Raw genomic sequence first — 14,058 nt, 5'->3', positions numbered from 1 at the left:
ACACCATGGCTTATGCCCCTTGCAATATGACGTCATTGGTGCCAATTGATAAACATTATGACGTCATCATGCTTTGTTAGAGCCGCTTCACGTGGTGTAGGTACAGTTTTGTGATTCTAGCGTCTCAGATGCCAGCCAGAATTGTGTTATGCTGAGTCACCACTGCGCCGGAGTGTGTCGTAGACCATGTTGTTTAACCGCAAACTGGTCCTTGATATATTTTGCGTTGAGAATAGACAGGGACCCAGTTGAATTGGCACCAATTACGTCATAATCTAAGGGGGATAACTCAGGCCTGTTTAGCTCGAAAAACGAAGGCCTCATGACGGCATATCATTTTCACACTATTGTGAGCTTCCTACTTTCACTGTGAAAAAAATGAGTGTATATTTTCAAACACAGATACTAATTAATTCTAAAATTGCGTTTTGTTTAGAAAAAGAAAGAAAGTGATTTTTGCGTGTACACTTCCCCTTTAAGTTAAGTTTCACGTGAATGCATAGTACATTTACATATACACATGTGTATATAGTTACACATGTGCAAAATTACTTATGTTAGTAAATGTTGTGCATGTGAACGGGGTATTAGACATCGTTACTGCAACTATGGAAGGTTATTTTTGCGAAGATGCGAGGATATTTCTGAATGTACTTTCATCCTGTTGTCGCCCTTGATCAGACCAAAATGACGCGGACATTTTGCTACAATACCGCTGGATGTGAACGCTCAAGGTCTTTTACACGGATCTCACGTATGAGAATAGTTGCCTTCATATAGGTGGTGTATGTTGAACCATTCACCTGGCATGGTCGGAGATAATCTCTCCGGTGTAACTGACCGACAACACTGCTTATGTTGTGAGACAGGACGGGTTACAGTAAGGCCTGGGGGTTCATAGCTCACCAACCTACCCCTCACTTTACCAAGTAACTACTCGAAGCCTTTTCACAAAGCTACCCGACCATTTGCAATGTCCTCGTATATGTCTTCACTGATTGGTTCAAACGCATTCTTCTTACTGTCAAAATAGTAGAGAGGCTCGTCAACCTTCGTAGGGTTAAATGCTTCATTAATAAGGTCAACTTTCTGCTGCTTGAAGGTGCTTGTCAGACTCATCTGTCGTTGAACGCGTAAGAATTTGGGTCGTGCATAGGACGGAAGTTCTTGGGCACAATGCCTACTGATATCTTTCAGGCCTTTAGAGTCAAGTTGAACGTCCTCCTTCAGATGAATAGCAGCCATTCCTGCCCTGCCTTCACAACCTGGAGATGAACAGTCGAAGACAACAGTGATACCCTATAACTCGAAGTCAATGGAAACATTTTATAAAGATCGAGTTGTCTGTAGGCGAGAGGGTTTTCGACATTAGGCCATATTATCGCCAAAGGTCCATCATTCACCGCCAATGGCTGCAAGATTTCTTATGCATCAATAATCACTCATCATTACTTCAACTTTTAATATATTGAGTTAAAGGAGTTCCAGTTAACGATACCAACAGTGAGCCTAGTGGATACTGGTCCCCGTGAAGATTCGGATGTGTGGTAAACCCATGCTTGTCAAAAGAGGCGACTAACGGGATCGAGCGGTAAGGCTGTCTGACTTAGTTGATGCGAAGATCGATGTTCATAATGCCAATCACTGGATTGTCCGGTCCCTACTAGATTATGTACAGATCACCGTCGTATGGTTGAAATATTGCTTAGTGTGGCGTTAAACAGCAAGGGAGAAGGCGGTATTACGTGGTGCACTTGTGGCCAATCCCTTTGTCTTTTTGGACAATAAAATATGTTTCATAAAAAAAACAAAAAAAACCCAAACAGACACACCAAACATATTGGTGAACTTGTAAGGTCGTACCTGGAACAGTGACGCCGTAAACGTTGGCATCGTGGACGAAGTCGACGGTGGACAGCACATTGGATACTTCATTAGTCGACACATTCTCCCCCTTCCACCTGTACAACATGTGGACTTTGTATCAGAACACTATAGGATGGTGAGCCGATTCTATCATTACTGAACAAACCATACAAACAGACTCTGTAGCTCACCAGAAAGTTCATGAATATTCGCAAATTTAGGTCAGGGGCCCATAAGCAAACCGTAACATCGGTGTTTCCAAACCTCATCCCCGCTGTTCACAAATCCAGAGTTGTGTGAACATTTCCAGAACAGGAATTTTAAAAGCTTCGGTACCAGTGAGTGAGTGAGTATGGTTTTACGCCGCTTTTAGCAATATTCCAGAAATATCACGGCGGGGGACACCAGAGATGGGCTTCACACATTGTACCCATGTCGGGAATCGAGCCCGGGTCTTCGGCGTGACGAGCGAATCCAGTGAGCTAAAAGTGAGCTGGGTTTTTTTTTTAACGCTTCGCTATATATACCTATGGGATTCAACTTGGGGATAGGTCAACTTCCCATAGTCCTCGCCACTTGAAATAGAATCACGAAATATCGCGATGATTAATTTAACAAAGATAACTCCATGTGAGCTAATATTTAGAAGTGGAAACAAGACATTCCGCCGAAAAGGAGTATTAATTACTTTAATGACAAAAACTGCAAAGTGCGCATTTCAAGAAATATCCACTTTGCTAGCGATAAATATCATTGAGTTCTGATCACGTGGTTATAATCCGGGCAAGAATCGACAGTCAAGTGATCGCGAGAGGTTATATTTAGCAGTAAACTTGGCCAAAAGCGCTTAAATACACCAGCCCGTTTGTTTCTTTCTGTTCGTGCTAGTAATGTAGGAAAGCTGCACACGTTACTGATATAACCTAAATATTGTCACCTAACCTGCCGAAGATTACCCGGAGAGTAAACACGTGATCAAAACTCAATGATGATGTTCATCGCAAGCAAAATAGCTATTTCTTGAAAAGCATACTTTAAAATTTTGTATCACGTCATAGGTATTAACATACAGGCAGCTATCTTCGTTAACTACCATCGCGATGTTTCGTGATTCTATTACAAGCGGCGAGGACCTACTGCCCACAGAGCTGTGGGAAACACTGGTAGCTAGTAACCCCTGATTGTTCCGTGCACGATGCAGTTATATATTGGGATGTCATTTCCTGAGGAAATTTAAAGAAAGGAGGTAAAAAAGGTTTTGCACTTCAAACCAGCCATAATTCTTGTTTTGCCGTCACCATACCCGTGCTCGTATGTTTCACTAAAACGGTAAACGTCTATAACATGCGTCACTTCGGGTTTCCCTTCCACGTCACGCTGTCACTCCATGATATCATACAATTATACAATTTATCTTAGTTCGGTACTGTGGACGAAGTACTAGTCCGAGGTCAATTTTCCTTTTTTCGGACCATAAAACCTCAGACATTTGTTACAGGTTTTATTATATAACAAGGAGAGTAAAACCGACTTACTCTTGGAATCTATGTGAGCTACAATAACGTTAGGAAGTTCCAACAAACAGACATCTAATTGGCTTAGGTTTGGGGAATACCTCTTCCGGGTAGTTCACATTCTGTTTTTAGTAACTCAAGTCAATCTGTAAATTGGAAGACCAGACGTGCTGGCTATATGCGTTACTGTCGAAAGACAAGGGGCCGCTTCTAGGCCAATGAATATGGCGAAATGTTCGCATTATAATATAATAAAACTGAATACTGTTCAAAGTGGTGTTCAACTTAACCAGCGCACTGTCTGGAACCTACTGTAGAGTTACTACTGACCTATACGTATCTCCAGTGCGGTCCTGGAAGTAAACAAAGTATTCGTTGTCCACGTAGAAGAGGTCGCCCGTGTTGAAGTAGACGTCACCAGACTTGAAGACGTCACGGAGCAGCTTCTTCTCGTTGTCTACGGGGCGATTATGGTAGCCCTCAAATGTCCTGATTTTATCTAGAGGCGAAATCAGGAGCCCTACGCGATCTGAAATTAAAAACAAACGTGAGTCTAAAATATTTTATACGTATGTCAAAAAGAAAACTATATTTGTGAATATTCAGTCGGGGAGACCCTTATGTGTTGACCCCTTCCTACAAATTAATGCCATCATAATACATGCATTTTTATTGCACATGCCGTACGCAATAGGCAAACGTATGTAGTAATTTCTAGAAGCTAACAAATAACAAACTGAAGTAACAACAACTCACAAATAGGACTGCATGTGAAACCCCATCAAAACACATCAAATTCTGTCAAGCAGTTTTGTATTCTTTGCGCATATTATGAATGTGTTTTTCTTGCCTTTCCCCACCCTGATACAACGTCCACCTGCGTCCCTCCTTGCGGTCTGCGTAGCCTCATCAAACTCAACGAAAACAGCCGGGAAAAGCAAGCTCTGTAAAATGAACACATATACTTGGTGAAAATTTAGCTCAAGCGAACCAGGGTTCGATACCCAATATGTCTTGCCGTCGCCGTCAACAATTGTGATGCTGATCAAATCTTGATTCCTTACATTGAAGGGGCACGGGTGGCCCAGTCGTCTAAGGCGCAGTGATTCGCTTTGCAGAGTTTCGTCCCTTGGGTACGCCAGAAACCTTTGATTGTGGCTTCGAATCCCGTTTCGCCCCGATTATGTTTCTAGGTTTGTCAGCACCATAGTCGTGCTCGTGGGTTTCACCGAAGTGGTAAACGTCTGAGACCTGCATCACTTCGGGCTTTCCTCCCGCATTAAGATGACACGACGCGATATAACTGGAATACTGTTAAAAGCGGCGTTAAACCGAACTCACTCACCTTACATTGAAACTTGAATAGAACTTTTTCGGAGGTTAGATTTACGGCCGCGTCATATCAAAAGACGTTAAAATATGGTACTTGATACCCTGCCTGGCGCTCGGCATAAAGGGCATATAACAAGGACTGGACGGTGTCCTGTTTCTGAGTGGGGTATTCATGTTATACTGCGAGATGGTATCTACTACAAGCAGACACACACACACACACACACACACACACACACACACACACACACACACACACAAACACACACACACACACACACACAAACAAACACACACAAACACCCACACACATACATACACACACACACACACACACGTGCATGCACATCGCTATGTAAGTGCAATAATCTTATGCGACGTAAACCCAAATAATCTTGAACGCGACGTTAAAACCCATTTCACCTCACCTCACCTATTCTTACCGTCAGTGGCGAGGCTCTTCCAACGCTGCCAACTTTGTTGAAGATGTTGGTGAAGCCTACTGGTGATTCTGTCGCTGCATAGAACTCCAGAACCTGCGGTATCCTGAACCTTGTCGCGAACTCTTCCCAGATGTCTTTTCGCAGCCCGTTGCCTACAGCTGTCCGGATAGTGTGAATCCCATCTTCCTGGGTCTATGCAAAATACAGAATAATTTTAAGGTCCACCATTTTCTTCTCCTGACACATACCCCATCATATGCTTACTGACATGCAGTCGGTTAATATGTTACTATCTATCAATAGACAGTAAAATGTAAAAATTATTTAGTTTTTGAAATAATGTTATACCCCCAAAAAACGAATTTGTCCGCCAACGCGCCTCTTGACATATACTTTTACTGCTATGTTGTGGGTAGTCCGGGTTAGAAAAAGCCCCCCAGAAACCTATGCTCGTCGTACGTAGCAACGAAATGGACAGGTTGGGTGACTTGATTGATAGTGTGTCACCATATCCCGGCGGTGTGGGGCGTTGCTATATCAATCACTGGTTTGTTTGGTCCAGAATCAATTATCAAGAATCAGTCATAAAGTTGGAGTGAGTGAGTGAGTAAGTATTGTTTTACGCCGCTTTTAGCAATATTCCAGTAATATCACGGCGGGACGCCATTAATGGGCTTTACTCGGATCTTCGGCGCGACGGGCGAACGCTTCAACTGTTATAGTCCGTCAATTATCATTTTTGCATCCGTTTTTCACAATTATTTTCCATTAAACACACATTCATACGACGAAATTTGTTTTTATCTAATAATAACCATTGACCTCACTAGAAATGTCAGTTTTGTAATAGTTCATGTCCGAATACAAATTTTTTCTTCACTCTTACCTTGTAATTTCTGCCTTGTAGTTAGTGAGTGAGTGAGTTGGGCTTAACACCGCTTTTAATAGTATTTCAGTTATATCGCGTAGTGTCATCTTAATGTGGGAGGAAAGCCTGGAGTGATGCAAGTCTCAGACGTTTACCACTTCGGTGAAACCCACGAGCACGGGTATGGTGGTGACAAACCTAGAAACATAATCGGGGCGAAACGGGGGGTTCGAACCCACAACCATAGGTTTCTGGCGTGCCCAAGGGACGCAACTCTGCAAAGCGAATAGGCCACCCGTGATTATTAGATAGTAACCAACTTTCGTCGCTTGATTGTTTGTTTAATGGAATTAATTGTGAAAAAACGGGTGTCAAAATATAAAATAAAATACTATAAGCTACCCTACAGCATCTCATAAAGTTGAAATATGGCTTAGCGTTGCTACAACAAACCAACAAACATACTGTGTTGTTTGCTGTGAATTGTTTAAGGGTGAAAGATCCCATGTTAACTGTACCTTTGGTCTGTTGACGAGGTACCGGCACATTTCCCCGATGTAGTGCACCACTGTGACGTTGTGTTTACGACAGTCGTACCAGAAGTTGCTGGCGGAAAACTTGGTCCGTAATACCATGACAGCGCCTGCAGCAGAATAAGTGAAAACCAGAGATGCTCCGACTCGTGGAGCCGGTTTGAACAGTATCCAGTAGACTAACATCTAGTCTCTGAAATGAACATATCGTACAGAAAAAGCAGTTGTTCAGTTATCTTAACAAAAATATAATAAAAGGGAGCCCAGTGACTCTCTTCATTTTCAGATACTGCTGATACTGCAGTAATCTAGACTTGCCGAACATTATAGACTTGCATGGGCTGTATTTGAATTATATTTGTATCAGGGTCTGTAAGACAGACTAAGTATCCAGTGGCATAATGGAATAGGAGCCTGCTGCTTGGGTTAGTGAGTGAGGTATGCTTGTACGCTTCTTTTGGCATTATTATATCTCTATCCAGGCGCGGGACACCAACAATGGGGTTCTCACATTGGATTTTGTTGGAAGTCGAACCCGGGCCTCGGCGTGACGAGCGAACGGTTAAACTACTTGGCAACCGCACCGCGCCATTAGAAATAGTAAGAATGATAGACAATAAAACATTAAGGGTTTTTTAATATATCGTTCTAATGGACGAGTCATCAATACATTTATGGAAGTCCTGAAACTGTTTATGTTTTGTGAATTATACTGACCAGAAGAGTTAGTGACGCTCTACATGTCTTTAGCCCTTTGTGAATGAATCTTGATTGTTGTTTAACGCCACACTCTACAACATTCCAGCTATATGACGGCGATGCATAAATAATCGAGTCTGGACCAGACAATCCAGTGATTGACAAAATGAGCATCGATCAACAAAATTGGGACACGATGACATGCATCAACCAAGTCAGGACCCTGACCTCTAGATCCCGTTAGTCGCCTCTTACGACAAGCATGGGTTGCTGAAGATCAATTCTAACCCGGATAGGGGCGGTCGGGCAGCCTAGTGGTTAAAGCGTTAGTTCGTCACGCCGAAGACCCGGTTCGATTCGCGACATGGGTACAACGTGTGAAGCCAATTTCTGGTGTCCCCCGCCGTGATATTGCTGGAATATTGCTAAAAGCGGCGTAAAACCGAACTCACTTACTCACCCTCACCCGGATCTCCAGTGTTACTGCAATGTTAGACAGTGGGTAGTATTATTAAATGGTAAAGCTGGAAGTGAAACCCAAATCACTGTCACTCAACATAACCGCAAGCCTAAACAGTGGCGTGAGAGGTCATCCTCCGGGGAGAGGTCCATGCACCTACCCGCGTTCAGGACGGAGAGCACGCCGAGGTTGAGGCCCGCCGAGTGATACAGGGGCAGCACCTCGTACAGCACGTCATTCTCATTGAAGTCAAACACAGAGAATGCGGTCAAGGCGAAGAGTGTTTTCTTGTGAGAAACGATCGCTGGTTTCGGTAGGCCTAGAGAAATAAAAGAACTCTGAAACCATGATCTCATTGGTAGTTTGAAATAGATAGCGTGGGTTGTTGTATGATCACACGTTAACATTAAACAATCCCATGGAAATGTTATTAGCCTTGTGTAACCCGGACGAAGTGTTTGAACCATGGAAATGACCACTTGAACAATCACAACAAAGGAACACACAGGCGGATCCCGGATCTCTCCCCTCCACTTCTGGACCCACCAGGCATACAAGACTAGGACGGATGAGATGTTATCAGCAAACAAAAACCATCCGGAGTTTATAGCCTGCCTCCACATAACAGGATGATATACGTTATACTCCTGCCTAACATGCTAAGACACCTTCGACAACTTGCATCAGCTGAAGCTAATGAATTTTGACTGCATATTGGTTGTTGTACGAATACGATTAGACATTATTATGACCCGCCTCATGCGTTGAACAAACATGTTGTTATCGAAAACGAAAATAGGTGACAGTTGCGGCTGACATCTCCTTTTCAAAACCTTAATAAGTTTTCTGTTTCAAACTGGAATCCTTATTTACTGTTCCTTTTCTATGACATAGGGTATAATATATTTGGAAGTAAGTGACTTAAGTAGATTTTTCAGCAAATCGGGGCTGTATCCAATGGAATATATTGTTCTCCCTAGTCCAAAACAGTTACATATATAAACGGTGAATGGATGAGGGATCAGACGTCAAACGTGCGTGCGCACACTGAATAGTTCATGTCCCTACCAGTAGTGCCGGAAGTGAATATGAACGATGCCACGTCCGTGACTGTCACTTCCGCTCTGTGCTTGTAGTCGACTGTGTCTTTCGACTCACTCTCGGTCAGCTTGCCGAGGGACTCGAACTTCAGGCCGGGTACATCTGCGTCATGCGTTAGGATCCGGATGTCGCCGAGGTCATCTTGGATTTCTTTCAGAGCAGACGACAGTTCATCACCTAGTTTGAATGAACACAAAATATGTTATCGTCTGTGTACGTTAAAGGGAATTGCCAAGCATTTTGGCCTGAATACACTAATACACCAAATAGGAGCCAGACTCAGCCCACTCTATCTATTTCGCGTGCCACATGCGATACTATTCCAGCACATAAACTGACCTCTGTTGGGATCAATGATACACTGACCTTGACCTACGATGAGTAACTTCGGCTTGCAGTTGGTGATGGAATGGGCGAGAGACTTGTGACGGAGGTGGTAGTTGATGAGAGAGACGGAAACGCCGATCTTCTGCAGTCCTTAAACAATAGGGGGAAATGCATAATTATTACTGTGGAAATATTATAAAAAATGTTCAGTATAGATTCCTAATCAATGAAATTGCTGTAGTACAAAAATATATCCTAACATAAGGTGACGTGAGAGGTATAGAGGGTGACAGAAGGCATGGTATGGATGTCAAACAAACTCCAAATCACCGACCACCCTATGTAATATCTTGCCAATAATGACGGAAAGCTGAATTATCCTGTCGGAGGGTGGAATAATGTGCCTAAACCAATGTTCACATTCACAATGATTATTTTATGAAGCATTTTGTAAATCATGCCTACCGAAATATGTCCATAGGAAAGCTGGTTCATTGAGCATCATGATTGCAGCAACATCTTTAGCCTTGAGTCCCACTTTGAGGGCAGCCCGAGCTATCTGATTAGCTTTCTGGTCCACGAACTCGTAGGTGTAATTGTTGTCCTGGTAGATGATGAACGTCTGTTTGGGACGCTCGCGCACCTGCCTCTCCAGAGAGTCCACAGCATACTCTCGCGACCGCAACTTCTTCTTGAGCATTGTGATGAGCTTGATTCCTTTCTTGATATACTGAACGTCATACTTCACCCACGGGCACGTGATCATCACGACAGCGACTACGGCGATCACAGTCGCCAGGACTGTGCCGACCACAATCAGAATCATCGTCAAGTGCTTGAGAACTGGAAAGTGAAGGACATACAGTGGAAAGAGCTTATCGCTGTTTTAACAATTTCCCACATATTGTAACTGTTGGGAATCGAACCTGTGTAACAAGAAGACGCGTTAACAAGTAGGCCCCCGAACCTCCTAATAAGGATACCCTGGACACGGTAATGTTAATGTGATAATATAATCACACTGAATCACTTCTTTATCGTTCCCCAGAGTAAAAACCATGGAACCATAGGACTGTCCTATCGGTCATATATTCCATCCATGTCATGGCAGTGTGTGTATAATCGACTCGGCCTGGCAAACAATCACACGTTGCAGCAACCAGACCCTGTTGCTATTCCGCTCCGGAACCTCCTCCTCGCGGGCCTGTATCATGACTTGTACGACTAGCCAATTAAGGACCTATGATCCGTGATCAGCCAAAATGTTCGTTGTATTTTGGAAACCGATAACAATATAATGCAGGTGTTACTTTGTTGGGTGCGACGAATGTGAAACTGTGTGTTACTTTGAATTTGGGTAATGCTCGAATCTGATTGGTAAACACAAGGTTTCAAATCACAATAGTATGCCTCTTGTTCATGCAACCGTGTCACCGCGAAAGCAAATATTTATTGCCACTCCTTGTCGGCAGGTCCCAAAATTAACAGTGGTCAAAACTGTTGAAAGGTTGGTTGTTTAACGCCGCTCTCAAAAGATTACATTACTGAGCAGACCCCTGCAGTTCAGTCGCTCTGAGAGGGGTAGTGAATCTGAATTTAGGATCTTGCACGAATGAGTTTGACATTTAAGAATGATGTGATAACTTGAAACTCTTTTGTTTGTTTGTGACTGGACGCCGTACTCTGCTATAGTACATGAGTACATTACCGCCAAGTACATGACGGCGGGTTGTAAATAATCGAATCTGGACCAGACAATCCAGTGATCGATAATGTTGACAAGGATCCACACCATTATCAACGAAGTCACTCTGCCTGATCACCCTATCCATTTGATCATCTCTTGTCTGTGCGACCAGCATAGTTTTCTGGGGACCTGGTCTAATCCGGAATCCCCGTGGGGTCAGTCGTTATGAAAGGTGTCCAAATAACGTTGATTTTAATAGTTTCAATTTCATGTTGTTTAACGCCGCACTCAGCAATATTCCAGCTATATGAAGCATCGATCCACGCAATTGGGATACGATAACGTTCATCAACCAAGTCAGCGAGCCTGACCATCCGATCCCCTTAGTCGCCTCTCACGACAAGCATAGTCACCTTCGACAAGCATGGGTTGCTGAAGACCTATTCTATCCCGGATCTTCACGGGTATGATTTTAATAGATGACTTTGTATTTTAACGACCCTACATGTGCCATATAAACATCACTTAAAATGTGTAAGGATTCCTTAATCTGGCTACATGTTCAGGTGACACGATAGTGTTTGACAGACCCAGAGTAAACACTGCATATCTCAGAACAGCCTCGGCCACGCCTCCCACGCATACCCTTACATTTGCAAACACTGAGTCGAGCTCACTAAAGTCGCGGAAATGACATTTTGTGCTCCACAGGTCACTATGCTCGAATTACGGAAAACTGTATAATGGGTATCAAGCTTAGATTGCTTAAGCGCGGGTGAGATCCCACTTCACATTGTAGTTATATGAATGTTGGCGTACGGATTGTAAGAAGCCCCATGACGGATTGGGATTTGTTTTTTAAGCGTTTTGATATTATCGTTTAACATGTCTCCCTGCGGGTGACTAGAGGTATTCCACCTCTGTGTGGTTGTCCTGTGAGGTCACGGTGACCTGGGATGCTGATTGGCTTTATACGGCAGTTGTGACGACCAGGATAAATGCGTAATACACCTGATGCTGGTCCTGACTAAACCCAGATACATTACAATTATATGCACGAACTGAATCCGACAAGTGGGATCTGAAATTACAGCCGCGTATGACCTGACCAACGGGTATCATGTTTTGGACCTTACGTTTTAGTTTCAGTGACTGTTTTCAGCCTAGTAACGTTTTCATAACGTGTAACCTTTTGACAAATCCAGTTTTCAAGTCTATACTTTCTTTCTGTTAGGCAAACATGCTCGATCATGCAGTGTGACCGCCTCCGTGGTCTAGTGGATAGGACGTCTGCCCGGATAGCGGAAGGTCGCGAATTCGATCCCCAGCCACGTCATACCAAAAGACGTTAAAAGATGGTACTTGTTGTTACCCTGTCTGGCGCCCAGCATCATGGTGCTAAAACAAGGATTGGTCGGCTCGAAGTCTGAGTGGGGTATTCACTCCACACACACACACACACACACACACACACACACACACACACACACACTCACACACACACACACACACGTGCATGCACGTCCTAAATAAGCGCAACAATCCTGAACGCGACGTTTCATTTCACCTCACCTCACTTCATGCAGTGTATGATATCTGCACTTGATAATAGAATTTAATGTTGTTTATCGAGGATGAGGTAAACGAATTGCGGTATATTATATCATCATCATCATCATCATCATCATCATTATTATCGTACTACCACTACTAAAACGTATGCTTTTACTACTGCTACTACTACTACTACTACTACTGCTTCTACAACTACTACCACTACTACTGCTTTTACTACTCCTACTGATTCTACTACAGCTGTTGCTTCTTCTTCTTCTACTACTACTACAATCACTACTATTGGTGATCACTTCCTCCTACTACTACTCTTACTACTTCTACTACAACTAATACTCCTCCTACTCCGTCTACTACAACCACTGCCATTACAGTTAGCGTGACCATTTAGACGTGACCATATACTAGTACATGACGCATGGACGCACAGCGAGGATGCACGAGGTAAACAACATCACAAAATATCAACAATTAGCCTCCATTGCAAAGGCTGATAATTTCCTGACCACGTGACGCTAGAGAGGGTACAGGCCACATGCGCGTCATGGATATCAGTTCATCACATGTATGAAGTATGCGTTGTTGTGACCCGCTGTGCGTAGCGGGAGACCAACAAAAATACATTCATCTAAGCTTGACTCTTTCAAAAACAGGACAAGTTGCCGATGGGGTGTATAAATAATGCTATATGAACTAGATTAAAAAATGCATGAGTAGCAATCTATAGCCGTTGTCATATCCCAACGAATGCATCTTAACGGCATCTGAAAGTGAAAACACATGCATTCGTGTGTTTGGTCCAAATCAACTAAACCTGGTTTAGCCTGTTTTTACTGACCCAGTTTGAAGCATTGAATCAAGTTTATCTTCGACGGGGGGAGTAAAAGGTTACAAACTAAAATAGAGCAAGGAAATGGTTAGGTCTGATATCAGTCTATGGTTAGAAGTATGCATGTACATCGTGCTTAATGCACGAAGACAGCTGTCACTTACCTCGGTTTTACACGGCGTTTGGTTATTGTGCTGAGGGGTTGGTCCGACCACCACACCACCGCATAACTTGCAGCCTGGGGCTTTGTACACCAAGTGTCACACGCAGATTAACTCGTTATAACGAGGGCAGGGTAAATACAGCTTAACTTTTCTATAACGCCTATTTTGTCGGGTGCATCAAAAACCGTATGTGAGTTTGTGTGTTGGAATCAGGAATAGCTAAATCTCGTAGTGATTGTAGCGTATGTAGTGGCTGTAACGTATGTAGTGGTTATAACTCGGACAGAAAGGGAGCAACATTTGTGTATAATATGTGGCAACAAAATATTTGTGTGTCTCCTGGAATATTGAAAGATGGTATCACATCATCACCTATAGACGTGTTACAGACAATCATGTTCCAGGATAGAATTGGGAGCTATTAAACCAAAGAATTAATTATTTTAAAATCGTGTGTCGCCGGAATCGTTAAAGAGTATAATAATAACGCAATCTTTATTTGAGAAGCAGTTGAATATTACATAATGTTTCTGAGACAACCTGATGTTTATATCAATATCATATTTCGCTCTCAAAAAAGCAATACACCTGGTTTTGCATACCATTCATCAATCACATATACAATGAACGATGAATCTGGGACTCAATTACAGGTATATT

General features: G+C 43.1%; 1 protein-coding gene across 1 annotated transcript; it reads right to left on the bottom strand.

Annotated features, from left to right (window-relative positions):
- Window positions 1-357: 357 nt before the first annotated feature.
- On the bottom strand, window positions 358-13,548 carry LOC124134101 (very long-chain acyl-CoA synthetase-like). Its single transcript, XM_046498749.2, has 11 exons — window positions 13,399-13,548; window positions 9,609-9,986; window positions 9,183-9,293; window positions 8,784-8,993; window positions 7,876-8,034; window positions 6,542-6,666; window positions 5,156-5,347; window positions 4,231-4,324; window positions 3,711-3,909; window positions 1,864-1,961; window positions 358-1,265 (listed from the first exon to the last, which is right to left on the bottom strand). The coding sequence occupies exons 2-11, from the start codon at window positions 9,967-9,969 to the stop codon at window positions 949-951; spliced, it is 1,866 nt and encodes a 621-aa protein (XP_046354705.2). The 5' UTR covers window positions 9,970-9,986; window positions 13,399-13,548; the 3' UTR covers window positions 358-948.
- Between the last annotated feature and the right edge of the window lie 510 nt (window positions 13,549-14,058).

Source organism: Haliotis rufescens, unplaced genomic scaffold (genome assembly GCF_023055435.1).
Source record: "Haliotis rufescens isolate VD_foot unplaced genomic scaffold, xgHalRufe1.0.p SCAF_1, whole genome shotgun sequence".
Lineage (NCBI taxonomy): Eukaryota > Metazoa > Mollusca > Gastropoda > Lepetellida > Haliotidae > Haliotis > Haliotis rufescens.
Note: the sequence above shows the minus strand (reverse complement) of the source record. Positions and strands in the feature narration are given on the sequence as shown.